This window comes from Nasonia vitripennis, chromosome 1 (genome assembly GCF_009193385.2).
Source record: "Nasonia vitripennis strain AsymCx chromosome 1, Nvit_psr_1.1, whole genome shotgun sequence".
In the NCBI taxonomy this organism is placed as follows: domain Eukaryota; kingdom Metazoa; phylum Arthropoda; class Insecta; order Hymenoptera; family Pteromalidae; genus Nasonia; species Nasonia vitripennis.
Genome location: NC_045757.1, coordinates 20,709,978 through 20,723,765, shown reverse-complemented (window position 1 = coordinate 20,723,765; position 13,788 = coordinate 20,709,978). Strand labels below are relative to the sequence as shown.

Here is a 13,788-nt window from a genome sequence, read left to right as displayed (position 1 = left end):
TTCCCTCTTTTGCCCCCACCATTTGCGTGCACGAGAGAGAGAGAGAGAGAGAGAGGGGGGGAGAGCATAATTGCTGGCCTGCCGTACCTATATATACTGGCCGGCGGCTGCAAAGTATAAACAGCAAAGCTTGTGTCGGAGTGTCGCTGGTGTAGTTGCGTGTAAGTAGTGTATACAATCAACTCATCAGTATCACACGCGTGCGTTACGTAGTATTTTTATACTTATACTTACCGGTTTCAGTTATTTCTGTGTTGATTTAAATAATTTCTAAAGATGGAAGAGGTAAATACACAAGTCTCTATAATAATTCGTTCATATACTTCTATTCTGACATTCGTTTTATTTTGTATACACCGTCAAACGAATATAGCCTATAAATTGAGCATTCAAGGAAAATGCCAAGTACTTTTTTCTATTAAAAATAACTGACAGTACAAAATCAATGTATTTTACAGGAATTAAGAACTAAGATAGATCAAGCATGTAGAACTGCTGAAGAGTTCACAAAACTGTATTACGAAAGCTTAGATAAACGGAGATATGTAAGTAGTACTAATGTATCAATTCATTTTCCAGCACTTTCAGCATATTAATTCATGTTTCTTTTATGCAACAGCTCATGTCGAGATTATACATGGACACTGCCATTTTGATATGGAATGGTAATGGTATTGAAGGAAAAGATCAAATACAGAACTTCTGGACGGAACTACCATCTTCAGATCATTCTGTTATTACTTTGGATGCACAACCTATTACTGGTAAGTGCTTACATTTTTTTGCTTGCTATCACCTTGATTTTGTCTTATTTTTACTACTTATATTCTGTACTTTTGCAGGACCTGCTGTAGCTAGTCAATTAACATTTCTAGTGAAAGTTAGCGGCCAAGTAAGATATCAAGACAAGGCATCAAAGACGTTTAACCAGAATTTTTTAATAACAGCACTGGGTGACAAATGGAAAATAGTAAGCGACTGCTTTAGGACACAAGAAGCTTTGGAAAGTTAATACTTCATTTCCTGTACAACAAATGTAACTTATGGATAAACCTTTTTGGAATTCTTATCAAGGTTCCACAAAAGAAATATTTAATAAGAGATTCATTTTTATAGACACCTACATATTTTGTACGATTTCAAGACAAATATATTTAATAAATAAGATGTAAGATATATATAATTTGATCAGTATTTTTATTTTCAATTTGATATCAATGTATAAAGCAATATTAAAATTTTGTATTAGCGAGTCCATACGTTGTTGATCGATCAGCGCCGAAACTTTACACTAAGAGAAGATTAAAAATAAATACATGACATAAATAATTCATAAAATTACTATAATACACATTACATAAATCGTCATTTCGTATCCACCTTCGCGGATATATTCGGTATTCATCGAAGAAAAGGATGTAAATTTATTACTTTTTCTTACATGATTCATTTTGTTTAAAATGCACTCACTGTTGAGTAACAATTGTTTTGAAGACAAAAGAGGTCGAAATAGCATTGGTGTCGCTCTATCACAGATACTAAAAAAGAAAAATATAATAAAATAAAGACCGGTCAACCCAAGGTCGCAAGATAAAATGCGCTAGTACAGTAGTTTAATAACAGGCAGTGCAATAGGGATTAAAAATTTTCTTTTTATATTTTATTCGTAACCGTGAGTATTCGTCCGGCTCTAGTCGATCTCGCAAGCATATCGAGCGCGAAATCTTGCGACAAATACGATTTTTGATAACTCTCATGCTGCTTCTCTCTCTCACTCCCCCCCCCCTCTCTCTCTCTCTCTCTCTCTCCCTCTCACTCTATTATTTTATTTTGTAAGTAAAAAACAAATGCTTGTGAGACATCAAACACCGTATCCTATTCAAGACTATTTTTTGATTGTGGAAGAACATATATATACCGTCTATTACACGGAGGTGAACGCCTTTTTCAATATTTTCATACTTTGCGTTTTCATCTCTTTTTTAAAGTTGGAATAATTATACACATTACCGATCTTATGGGGGAAAAGGGAGAGAATAATTTATGCAAGCGTACAATTACGGTAGTCGTCGTCCGACTCGATCTATACAAATACAAAATCGTTATATTGTCTCATAGTACACATAAAATGACTTAAACATACTTTGTCTTTATAATCTAAATCCAAGACTTGGCGCATAGTATACTAAGCGGTATTTACGTTTCATGTATAAAACTCGATGAAAGAATGAAGACGACGTACGATACTTTTAAGCAACTTGGGAGAATAAATAGTTCTTACACTTCTTGCATTTTATTTTGTTTGTTCTTTCAGCTTATTTGCGGCTTCGCCATAGTATTTCGACAATCATTCCCCATAAAAGCCATTCTTACGCAATACATAAAGTTAGAGCTTAATTTTTTAATTTGCGTTTTTTAGATTTTTCTCACAATGGATGAAAGGTTTAGATTTGAGCCCTTTACATACTCAGGCTTGAGCATTGATATACAATAAGGAAGAGCAAAAGGTAGGTAGGGGGCTATAGAGACAAGGATGATGGCAAGCTTCATTTTTTTTCGTCAAAAAGTCTAAACAACCTTTTTTCACACATTTGTTCTCGTACACTCGTGCACTCATTTCATGATATCCAAATATACCGAGTTTTTCTCGCATTTATATTTTTTTAATTAAAAAATACCGTTGAAGCAGTCTCTACGGCGTAGTCTGAAGTCGCAAGCTAAAAAACACGTTTTGCTTCTTCATCATTCTTCTCCTCTCTTTCTCCGGACATCGTTACTAATGACTTAGATCGATGGTTTTTTTTTTAATTATTTTCTTACTTAAAAAATAACGTCTTTGAGTCGAGTGATATAGTATTACAAGTTCTAACCCTCTCTCGCTAAAGAGCTACGACGAAACGAAAAAGAAAGTGAAACTCCCGAGCATCTGCTTCTTCAGCCCGGTCCTATCTAATTCTCTCTGTCCATCTAGCTTTTGATTCTCGTCGACGAATGCGCGTGAGAGTCACAATTATAGTAATAATGATCATAAGAATAATAATATCCTGTGAGCAAGTGTTTGCAGCCACGAGCCTCGACGCGCCTTTATCTCTGCACCATGTTGCTCACGTCTTTTATCGTGTTCTGTAAGTCCGTCAGCAGCCTCGTGTTTTCGGAGATATTTCGCGTGCCCGCTGCTCTTAACTGACGCGCTTGCAACTCTAGTCGCGAGAGTACGTCCCGAAATTGAAATTTTGCGTGGGGCGGTATTGTCGCCTCTTGGGCGTGGTTCGTGCACATTCCGTGTAACAGACCCACCTTGTCAGACAGCTGAAGCCAGCTAGCCATGACTATACTGGGATTACCCTTTAGATTGACTATACTGTTCTCAATGACGTTCGCAATCTCGAGGATATTTTGCTTGCTGTTGGCAGTATTACTGCCGTTATTGCCCTTTGTCCCGGACTCGGGGCTACTCTGTTTCAACGTTATCTGCTGTTCCTCGTCAGAACCACCCTTCTGATGGCAATTGGGCGTCGCGTAAATCGACGAGCCAAAGTGTTTACCAGTTCCAACAAGCGGCTTGTTTGGTTTAGCCGGGACGACCGGTTTTTCCACATCCGTGCACGTAGAAGACGGCGGTGGCCACTGTAATCTAGCGTCGCTCTTGCCACTTGTAGCCGAGCTGCGCGTCGATGCGGCGCTGACGTCCTCTGGCGAGTCTTCACCCGCGTCTTCTGATTTTCCAGTCGGAGCTCTAACAGGTCCACCGAGTTTGGGACTGGTAGGTGCCGCCTGGTTACTATTCGTTTCCGTACCACCACTGGCATTTACTTCCTTGTTCTCCCAGAGCTTTTTGAGACTACTAATGCTGCCTGTGCTCCGCCTTTTGTCATCTGACTGCTCGTCCGATGGGCAGTCCAGCGAGTCTGCAACACTCGTTCTCTCGTCGTCCGACTTCTTGCCACCTCCGCCAGCTTTTTCGTCGATGCTTGTCGTCGACTTTTCCATAGCGTTGTCGACTTTTCGCAACCGCGCTTTGAAGTCTATGATCTGATTGTCAGTGTGTTCCTCTTTGGGCGGTGGCGGATTCGTTCTTCTCTCGACTTTCTTTAGTTTGAAACCAAGACCAGCTGCATCAGTGAGCGGTGAAACTGCGGGCGGGTGTTGATCTTTCGCCTCGACGTTATTGGCTCCACCAGCCAAGACGTTAGCAATCGCGTACTCATTTTGCCTACTCGTGTCTACGCTGAAGCTCGCGCAAAGCTCGGACAGCAGTTGCGAAGCCGGATCCAGCGGCGCGCTAGTGCTTGGCGGGTGAGTTCTCCGAAGCGTGCCGCCTGGCTTCATTTCGCAACTCTGCTTGATTTCATTGATAAGCTTGAGCTCGAGCATCTCCTTCATGCCGGGCTTAGAGGAGAAGGTGCCGAGACTATTGCTATTTGCCTCCTGAGTCTCAGCTTCGGTCTCTTCGACGGGCGGAGGAGGTGGCGGTGGCGGCGGCGGCGGGGGTGCCATAAGTGGCGAAGTTGTCGCTTCGTCCTGAGGTGAAGTCTGGCCACACGCATCGGCAACCTTGGGCTCATTAGATTTCTGCTGTTGCTGTTCCCGTCTTCTGAGATTGACACCAAATCTAGAGCTGGCTTCCTTAACCGATGGCTCGGCGGACTTAAGGTCGTTGTGTTCGTCGCTGGTCGGTTCATCTCTGGATCGGCGCTCGGGCTTCGCAACCGGCTTTCTGAGAGCGCATGGCGACAGCGACCCCGTGGTATTACGCGACTGACTTCCCGGCGAGACGGATAGCGGCGGTAGCAAATCGCACTGGTCACCTGAGTTGAGCAGTTCAGTTGGTGGCGGTGGCAGGTCGAGCGGTGGCGGAGGAAACTCGAGGTCAGCGAGGCTGCAGGGCTGAGTCGGTCTGGGTGGACTGGCTGTACGGAATGTCGAGGTGTTGGGTGGCACTCGGAAAGTCCTAAGACTACTAGTTTCGACGGTATTGGCGACGCTGCTGGTGTTGTTTTTGCGAACCGAGCCGATGGCGTTACGGCTGCGCGGCGAATTAGGCGGATGGTAGGTATTAACAACGCCGCTCGAAGAATTGCTACGAGTCATTTGCGGCTGGTTGCGCAGGTTATTCTGTCGGGGCGAAAGTGAGCGGTGCTGGTGCACGTCGGCGATGCCGATGCTTGCCGGTGCCTCGGACGATTGTTGCTGCTGCTGCTCGATAGTAGAGGTGCACATCGATGGGGATACGGTTGAACCGCTGTTTTCCTGATTGGAAGGTATACCACTCTGGCGCAGAGACTCGAGGTAGGCCCCTATTCTTGCGTTTTTCGGCAAGGTGCCATACCGGTGAATTGCTCGCTTAACATTTTGCACCTCTAAGGCTCCCACGTGGACCAGCTGGAAGAAAGATGGAATTTTCTAAAGTTACTCACTACTTTATATAGCCAACATTTTTATCAAAATAGTACTTCAAATTTTAGTGCCAAATTTATTTTTTCACTTTTTGTTTAAAATTTTAATTTAATATGAGTTTTTGAAGCTTTAGAGATTCAGCATATGAACTTTAACTAAAAATGTACTGTGTTTTTACTATTTTTTAGAAATCATTCAAATAATAAATATCATTTCGTTCAAAAATGGTACCTTGTTTAGAACATGTCATAATGTAAGCATGATTGAAAACGAAAAAAAAATTGAATGAAAAAATTGACGAAAAGGAAAAAACACGGCATCCAAGCAGTGTTAAACGATTTTACCACGTATATGCAATAGGCACATAAATAATGTAATGTTTATAATGTTTCAAGCAGAGAAAGAAGCGTAAAAGAAAGTCCTGAAGAGCTCAGTGTGACGTTCAGATGACGGACTTTTATGCCCAATGGTTAGGTGGGAATACCTTCTGTGGCAGCGCATCCTTAGACGTGTGGGTGCGTGTTTTTAATTGTTTATGGTTGGATAGCGGTTCCGGCGAAGTCGACGGCTGGGGAAGGAAATTCGGTTCCGCTGTGCCCTGCGAGCCGTCGCCGTCGTGCTCCATGTCCCAGCCTCCCCCAGTACTCGACTGGGTGGCCATTGTCACGAGGTCACGTGTCATCCCTAGATTTTTTGTCAATTTCATGAGGAATGGACATGCCACTCTTTACATTGCCAATTTAATGAATTATGTTGCCACACGTATGAGTGTTTTAGTATTTTTTGCATCAAACCAATCAATATTAGGCGTTCGAAACGTTTATATCTTTATTAGAAGTAGTATATTATTCATATATAAAAGTTAATTTGTTTTGCGCTAACGTTTTAATTTATTATTACTCCACTGCGTGTAAAAATGTTAAATATCATTATTTTTTAACTATTTATTAAGCTTCACAAAGCTCAATGTGAAATTTTTTAAGAAAAAAAGAGCTTGAAGGATATGATAAGATACTAATCAGGTGAGTCATCTATACCATGAACTTTGTAAGTGCAAATTTAAGTATATTTTACCAAAAGGAGTACAAACAGTTGTGATAAACACGGTGCAAAAAAGGACTACTTTAGTCACAGATAGGCGTGACTAAAGTAGTCCTTACTCGCTACGCTCGTGTGCTAACCTCACGGTGCAAATAAGGACTACTTTAGTCACGAATAAGCGAGACTTGAGGACTTTAGCAGTCTGCGCTATAAAATTTTATACAATACTCTTGACTTAAATGGTTCAGTTTTACACGGCGCTTAGCGCCCTCGCTACGCTCGTGTAAAAAAGAACCATTTAAGTCACACGTATTGTAATGTACTATTTATAAATCACAAAAATTTAAACGTTTCAATAAAATTAATTCTCCAAAACGACTCAATTTTTCCTTCTACTGATATTGTCTTATAACAACTACAAAATTAGCCAATCCTGTGTTAATTTATCTGTTAATCATCGAATACTCGTGTTTGAAAGGGGTCATTCTCGGAGTGTGAATTGTGACGCGAATGATGTTTAATAATGATGTTTGCGTGATGAATACCTTAAAAGCATGAAAGGGGAATCTTGAATGTGAACGGGACAATGAGATGAAATATGATGCAATTAACTTAGTAAAATCATGTAACACTGCCTGAATATTATAAAAGCAGGGATTATAAGCATGAAAATGATGGTGATGATGATTATGATGATAAATTTTAAAACGTAAACGATCCAGACATAAAACAATAAATAATTCATGTTTTACACAACAAAATATTCTTTTGTAAAATTATTTAATTCTTATAACAACTTTACCGTAATCTATGCTTTGATCTATTTTAGTATTCTATATACAGGGTCAAGCATCGTCTAAGTCTACAGGAATTTTATTCAGTGTTACTTTATCGACTTCATAATTGAATATATTTAAAAATGTGTACAAATACCTTTTCAAACGTTACTTTATCAGTAATATCTGCCATGCAGAGATATAAAAAATAAATTTACATTTACTACTCGTCGACCTGAGTCCTAAACGGTCGAGTGAAAATGTCTGGATCGAGTTTACAATGTAGATAGAAATACATTACATCAGGAATAAAATCTACAAATGAAAGACTTAAAGGATGCACGGAATGAATATTCTGCGTGATCGCAATCGCACATGCAATGACCGAACATTCGATAAAAAACTTTTAATCAGAGGGGGAGAGAATGACCCACAGACAATGGAAGCATGGGTGTCACACGAGTATTACGATGCAAAATGCAAAATCATGAGTCTACAAATTGACTCAAGAAAGGGGCAAAAGGGAAGGCTCAAAACTGGACGTGCAAGAAATACCGTTAGGTTTGACTGATTCGTGTGACGGAATACCTTGAAAAATCTTGTCAATACCATTTAGATCAGTGCCATCGTGCAATGCGACATTAGGCATTTCCGCGTTTTGATGATCCTGATCCTGATATGCAGAATCTCGAAAAGAACTACACGACGATAGAAGGCTGCAAATAAAAATGGAAGAGGCCATTCAATTTTACAGATTTTTAGATTAAAATAACGGTTGAGGTTAAATGAAAAGAAAAAAAAAACAATAATAGTAATAAATGGAATAATCAAAGAGGGATCTATTTTATCTTGCACATTACTAAACAAGTTGTTTTCACAAAATATCAAACTATTGATTAACGTTAAGCAAAGTTTGTACAACAAAAAATAAAATAAATACTTGCCTTGTACGCTTTGGTGGAGCAGGAGCTTGTTTGCCCTTTTTATTTGTTGATCGTCTCATTTGTACCATACTGCTGTTTCCTTTGTTTGAAAGACCACCCATAAAAGTACTTAACTTGGTAACTGAACTTGTTGATTCTAAAATGTTTTTCTTTTTAAAAAACTGACCAATTTAAAAGCCACATTTGTCTGTATCGCTGTTTTACCTGGAGTACCTGCAGAAGTATGCTGTTCAGCTGCAAGCACAAGTCCATGAATATTTCCTGAGCTACCAGTTTGCGATTTATTGCAGGATAACAATTGAACTTGGCTACCACTGCCTTGCAATTGTTTTTCTACTTCTGCAAAATTAAAAGAGTAGCATTTTAGAAATGAAATTTTATATAAAAAGTTATATTTCATTACCTTCTGTGATACTTGATTCTTGAAACATATTTTCTAAGGAATGATGGATTTCTTTGAATGTCGGTCTATCTGAAGCTGACCATTGCCAGCATTGTCGCATGAGTTCATAAACTTTGGGTGGGCAACCAGGTGGACATTCCATTCGATAACCTTTCTCAAGCATGTGGTATACATCAGTCAAATCAACCCCCGGATATGGAGACATCCCGTAAGTTGCTATTTCCCATAGTAGAATACCAAACGCCCATACATCAGACTAGACAAATAAAAAGTTATTTAAAATGTAAAAAAATGTTTAAAATAAAAAAAATTATGTACCTTAGTAGAAAATTTATTGTAAGCCAGTCCCTCGGGAGCTGTCCATTTGATTGGGAATTTTGCACCAGCATGAGCTGTATATGTATCATCTCTCATGAGTCTTGCCAAACCAAAATCAGCAACCTTAACTAAATGACTTTCTCCCACTAAACAATTTCTTGCAGCTAAATCCCTGTTAAAATATACATTTTGCATTAGTTATGACTTGTACTGAACAAGCACACATTAATACAATATTTCGAGAGAAAACGAAACAAGATATATACCGATGAATAAAATTTCGACTTTCTAGATAGCTCATACCACTTGCAATTTGCGTTGCCATATGCATTAAAACTACAGCATTAATTTGGTGTTTGCTTTCATTACGTAAATAATCTAATAGATTCCCTTTGCTCATAAATTCCGTTATAATATAAAAAGGCGGTTCCCTCGTACATACGCCTATTAATTGTACTAAATTCCTATGTTTCATCTCCTTCATAATTGCTGCTTCTTCCAAAAAGTCTTTTAATGCCATAGTATCCTCCTAAAATTTTTGAAAAAAAATTTTTTGTAAGTCTTTTAAAATATTTAACTGTGACGAAAATTCTAAAATTTTAAATACTTTAAGAGTTTTCACTGCAACCGTCATATTATATCGCTTCCATACTGCTTCATAAACATCACCATACTGTCCACCTCCTAACTTGTGTCTCATAACAATATCAGTCCTGTTAATTTCCCATTCGTCAGGTTCTAAAATCAATCATTTAAAATTAATATATTGTATTAAAATACAAAAATGATATAAATGTCCAATGTAATTACCAGGACTAAGAGGAAAAACTGTTGGCTTGTTACGCTTTGGTGCTGGATATAAAAGCTGTGTAATAAGACCGTCTGCTAGCATGGAATGATGATGTACCAATTCCGCCAGCGTATTAAAAATGCTTTCCGTCGTCACGTACATCTAAGATAAAAGTTGTTATTGTTGATTTGTTGGCCTAAGAAATACTACAAAAATATAATTTTTATATTTTTTTACCTTTCCATCACTATCTTCGTTAATTCTATAGTGATACACTCGTCCTTCATATCGTAACGAAATACTACGCTGACCGGGACTACTTTCCGACTCACGAACAAGAAAACTTCCATTTATACCGGAACTTAAGAGATATTCAGCAGCATTTCTCGATATCCTGCCATGATACCAGGAATGTTTTTCCAAAGAGTTAACTGGAGTTACATAGTTTGATGGCACCCAGCCAACTTGACCACTGCTTGAGTGAGCCTCACACCATTCTCCACTCTTGTTGTAACTTAATATGCGAACTTGCTCACCTATCCAAAAATATTACCAGGTTAGTCTTTAGATAACTAAATATAAAATTTGTTAAGGTGATCTTAATCAATACGTTTTGCTTTACCTTTCTTTAAACCTAGTTGATTTTCACCACCAGCTTGAAAGTCATATAACGCAACAAAAAGTTGCGGATCATCTTCTTCTTGAGCTAGAAGATTTTCTTTGCTGGTCCATCTAAAACAGTATTAAAAAACATTAAATAAATTTAAAAAAAAATAATTTAAATAAACCATTTTAACATGGATAAATGGCATACCTGTTTGCAGCTTCAAGAAGGCCACTACTTGACACAGAGACATGTTGATCTAAATTAGATTGCTGTGAGATTGACTGTACACTGGAACCACTTGGTGGATCACCTTCCGGTAGGGCAGGTATATGTGGAAGTGGTCTGCTTTGAAGTAATGCTTCTATGTGAAAAGCAATACATTAAAAGTTGTGCAAAAACAAATTTATACAATTTTTTGTATTTTATACATTTTTTATATGAATGGATGTTTAAGGAATTTGTTATTATCAATTAAAACATATATTTGCATTTGCTGCTTATCTGCTGCAATTAAATTTTACAAAAGCAATTTATTTTAAGCTTATATTAGTATTGTTATCTAATCTTTGAGGATTAAGTCATTCATCATTTGTTTATGCGTAATGTTAAGATAAAAACCATTAAATTTCAAATCACTATCATTATTATTATTATTTTTATTTATTATTATATTATTTTAAATAATTATAATTAATAATCAGTAATTTGATGTTAAAATTTTACTGTTGTGGAAAGTTAGTTTTATATGAATATAAAGTTAATTTTCCTCAAGTAAGCTGTTTATTTATTTTTTTAGACAAAAGTAAAAATTGCTTAATTTTGTAAAGTATTGTAGTTTTACTATTGTAGCATAATGTAGTCATAAAGAATACATTATTTTTAGGATTCATCTGTCCTGTAATTTAAGCATCTAACCAGCAATTACACTAACCTGTCATCATGACTTACCTATGACTCATTTAAAAAAAAAGTAAGAGAATCAAACGTGAAACGTTCGTGTTTTGAATACATCTGACTCCATAATTATATATGCAGGAACGGAAGAAGAAATTGAAACGGAAAAAGATATGACCAACATGTACAGAAGAAGTCATGTGCATAACTAATTTTCTCAGTTGTATAGTTTACTGCACTATCAATATGTACAATTAGAATCTCATCAATAACAACTCCCTTATACCAATAAAAAGTGAGCAATGAGAAGTTTAAAGTTAATAACATGTTTAAAAATGCTTTCTAGTTTCAAATATAATGGCTTCAAATATCATTATGATAAAAAAGAAGTCTTAGCTTTATTGATAATGACTTGGATTTGCACACAATCAATATTTAAATTAAAAAGCAGGTGCTAAAAAAAAGAAGCTAACTGCATTCTTTGTATTATACAATTACAAACAGTTGCTATAGTGACTAACATAATTTACAGAATCAATAATTGATAATGCTGTTCCCTAAAACAAAAACTTGACCAGTAGAACTGCTAAGTGAATGATTCAAGGTTAACATGATGCACAGCACACAAAAAGGGGATTTGAACTTTTTCCAACAGGTTTTTCATTTTAATATTTACAGAGTAACATTCTGTTTATACAAAGAAAAATTTTTAAATGCTGGAGAATACTGTATGCATGAAAATAAATAGACATAGAAAAAGAAGAAATATTAAGTATATATGCGTTACTGTCATGCATAATCTGATCAGCTTGCAATCAATAACCAGTAGTGAAACCTGAGCACAATCCACACATATAGACACGTGTACACACAGCTAAGCATGTAAGAGGTGGATAAGTGTGTAATTTTAATTACAAAAGCAAGCTGTAAACAATCAATAATTCATGGGATAGGTGGCCTCGATTGATGCTCGTTGACTTGACAAATCACAACAAAACTAAAGAGATATCATCTAATCTTCGTGTGATAAGAACTTACAAGGAAGTAGCACAGAAAGAGAAAGATCACGAGCAACAGAAAAAGGTAAGCAGGAGCACTGCAAAGACATTAGAGAGCAGAGGACCTATGTATTTGCTGCATAAATCTGGATAAATAAAAGTTGATTCGTAGAGGCAGTCAGCAGACAGTTGAACGAGCACTGATGGTCAGGAACAAAAAAATAGAGAGGGGGGAGAGGAGGGGAGGAAGACACATAGAGACAGACAAAAAGAGAGAGATAGCATACCACTGTGCTCAGTGAAGATGTTGGAGCCCATGGCCCGGGAGTCCTTAGGATTCCTGGGCTGTTTCCGCGCCTGCCTGACGACTGTGCCGGGCGGAATGACTCCTCTGTCCTTGGTCTGTTGAGCACCCATAGTTCATCCCCGATTACCATTACCGTTGGCGCATCACTATTCCACCCCCATAATCAGTTGGGCAGCCGTGTCTCACAGCCCGTCTACCGGTGGGCGCACTGTACTTATCACTGCGGCTTCGGGCACTCGTGTCACATATTGCGGCTGCGACCCCGGGCGGGACTGCACTCGAGCGACGTCGTCGTCGCGCACTTTCTCTCTCGCTGCAGCTGCGGCCGTGCGCGCGACTCGGCAGGGCAGGCAGGAAGATGTTGACACCGCAGGCAGACAGGCAGACGGAGAGAGAGAGACACACACGCACAGAGACACACACACACACACACACTGTGCGACGTTTCAGCGATCTTCGCTTCTCGTCGATCGTCACTGCGGGAGGAGCAGCGGCAGCAGGGCGCCGGACCTCGCGGACAACGATGAGGACAAGGACGGCGGCAGTGGCTGCAGAGCTCGGAGCCACATATTCCGGTCCAGACTCCGCACTAGACGTCGCGTTTCTGCTGCACTCGCTTCCTCTCTCTCTCTCTCTCTCTCTCTCTCTCTCGCTCCGCACTGTGCGTCAGTGTGTACACTGTACCTATCCACGTGTATGTGTGTGTGTGTGTTTCTGCAGCCGTTTCGTTTCTCCCCTCGTCGTCGGACGACTCAATAGGAGTAGCAGCAGCGGCAGCGGTGCGGCTGCGGAGCAGCGCTGTACCAACTGCTGGCGCTCGCCATATTTGACAGCAGTAGCACTGGGGGCTTTCTTTCTCCGTCGCTCCGCTAGCTCCTAAGTATCTCTCGCTCGCTCGCGCTCCTTCGCGGCTCTGTACTCTGACGTCGATTATTTAGTTGCCGAGGGAATTGTGGAGCGGCAGCACACGATATTGGCTTCCCCCGCCGCCCACCGCGATTCCGATACGCTGCCTAAGCCTAGCTGCTGTATATGCACTTTTCTATACTTGTGCAGTGTATGAACACAGCGCGCAGGAAGGAAGCATATCGTGTGCTCTGCTCTCAGATGCTGCTGTCTCCCTCGCAGCTCGCCGCAGTCGCCGAAGACGACGTCGCGCACGCACCCCACCTATTGTGTGCGTATACCTATGTGTATAATAGGTATACTTACACGCAGTAGTGCAAAGTCAACGCGGTGGAGAGGCCTTCTCTCTCTCTCTCTCTCCTGCGATGGCACATGCGTACACGCGGCTTTCTTCCTTATATATACTT

General features: G+C 39.5%; 2 protein-coding genes across 5 annotated transcripts; one reads left to right on the top strand and one right to left on the bottom strand.

Annotated features, from left to right (window-relative positions):
* The first annotated feature begins 121 nt into the window (after positions 1–121).
* On the top strand, positions 122–1,183 carry LOC100116332 (NTF2-related export protein). The gene is made up of 5 exons (XM_032596085.1): positions 122–161; positions 244–285; positions 459–545; positions 620–764; positions 843–1,183. Exons 2-5 carry the CDS (start codon positions 277–279, stop codon positions 1,010–1,012), a joined length of 411 nt encoding a protein of 136 aa, XP_032451976.1. The 5' UTR covers positions 122–161; positions 244–276; the 3' UTR covers positions 1,013–1,183.
* LOC100118711 (tyrosine-protein kinase Abl) lies at positions 1,179–13,477 on the bottom strand. 4 transcript variants are annotated; one of them, XM_008214731.4, is made up of 14 exons: positions 12,456–13,477; positions 10,484–10,634; positions 10,292–10,401; positions 9,907–10,205; positions 9,690–9,831; positions 9,487–9,617; positions 9,146–9,408; positions 8,880–9,051; positions 8,562–8,817; positions 8,363–8,497; positions 8,159–8,294; positions 7,803–7,930; positions 5,882–6,081; positions 1,179–5,382 (listed from the first exon to the last, which is right to left on the bottom strand). In XM_008214731.4, exons 1-14 carry the CDS (start codon positions 12,583–12,585, stop codon positions 3,085–3,087), a joined length of 4,551 nt encoding a protein of 1,516 aa, XP_008212953.1. In that variant the 5' UTR covers positions 12,586–13,477; the 3' UTR covers positions 1,179–3,084. The 4 variants fall into 4 exon arrangements, with proteins under 4 accessions (XP_008212953.1, XP_008212952.1, XP_008212954.1 ...); XM_008214730.4 differs by having other exon boundaries at positions 10,484–10,637; positions 12,456–13,476; XM_008214732.4 differs by having other exon boundaries at positions 7,824–7,930; positions 10,484–10,637; positions 12,456–13,241.
* Between the last annotated feature and the right edge of the window lie 311 nt (positions 13,478–13,788).

Excerpts from the sequence above, each read along its gene's own strand:
- LOC100118711 (XM_008214730.4), bottom strand. The coding sequence starts at position 12,585 with ATGGGTGCTCAACAGACCAAGGACAGAGGAGTCATTCCGCCCGGCACA. Across the intron at positions 7,931-8,158 it reads GCTCCACCAAAGCGTACAAG|CCTTCTATCGTCGTGTAGTT; the intron begins GCAAGTATTTAT and ends TTTTATTTGCAG. Across the intron at positions 5,383-5,881 it reads AGGATGCGCTGCCACAGAAG|CTGGTCCACGTGGGAGCCTT; the intron begins GTATTCCCACCT and ends TCTTTCTTCCAG.
- LOC100116332 (XM_032596085.1), top strand. Across the intron at positions 546-619 it reads GCTTAGATAAACGGAGATAT|CTCATGTCGAGATTATACAT; the intron begins GTAAGTAGTACT and ends TTTATGCAACAG. Across the intron at positions 765-842 it reads GGATGCACAACCTATTACTG|GACCTGCTGTAGCTAGTCAA; the intron begins GTAAGTGCTTAC and ends GTACTTTTGCAG.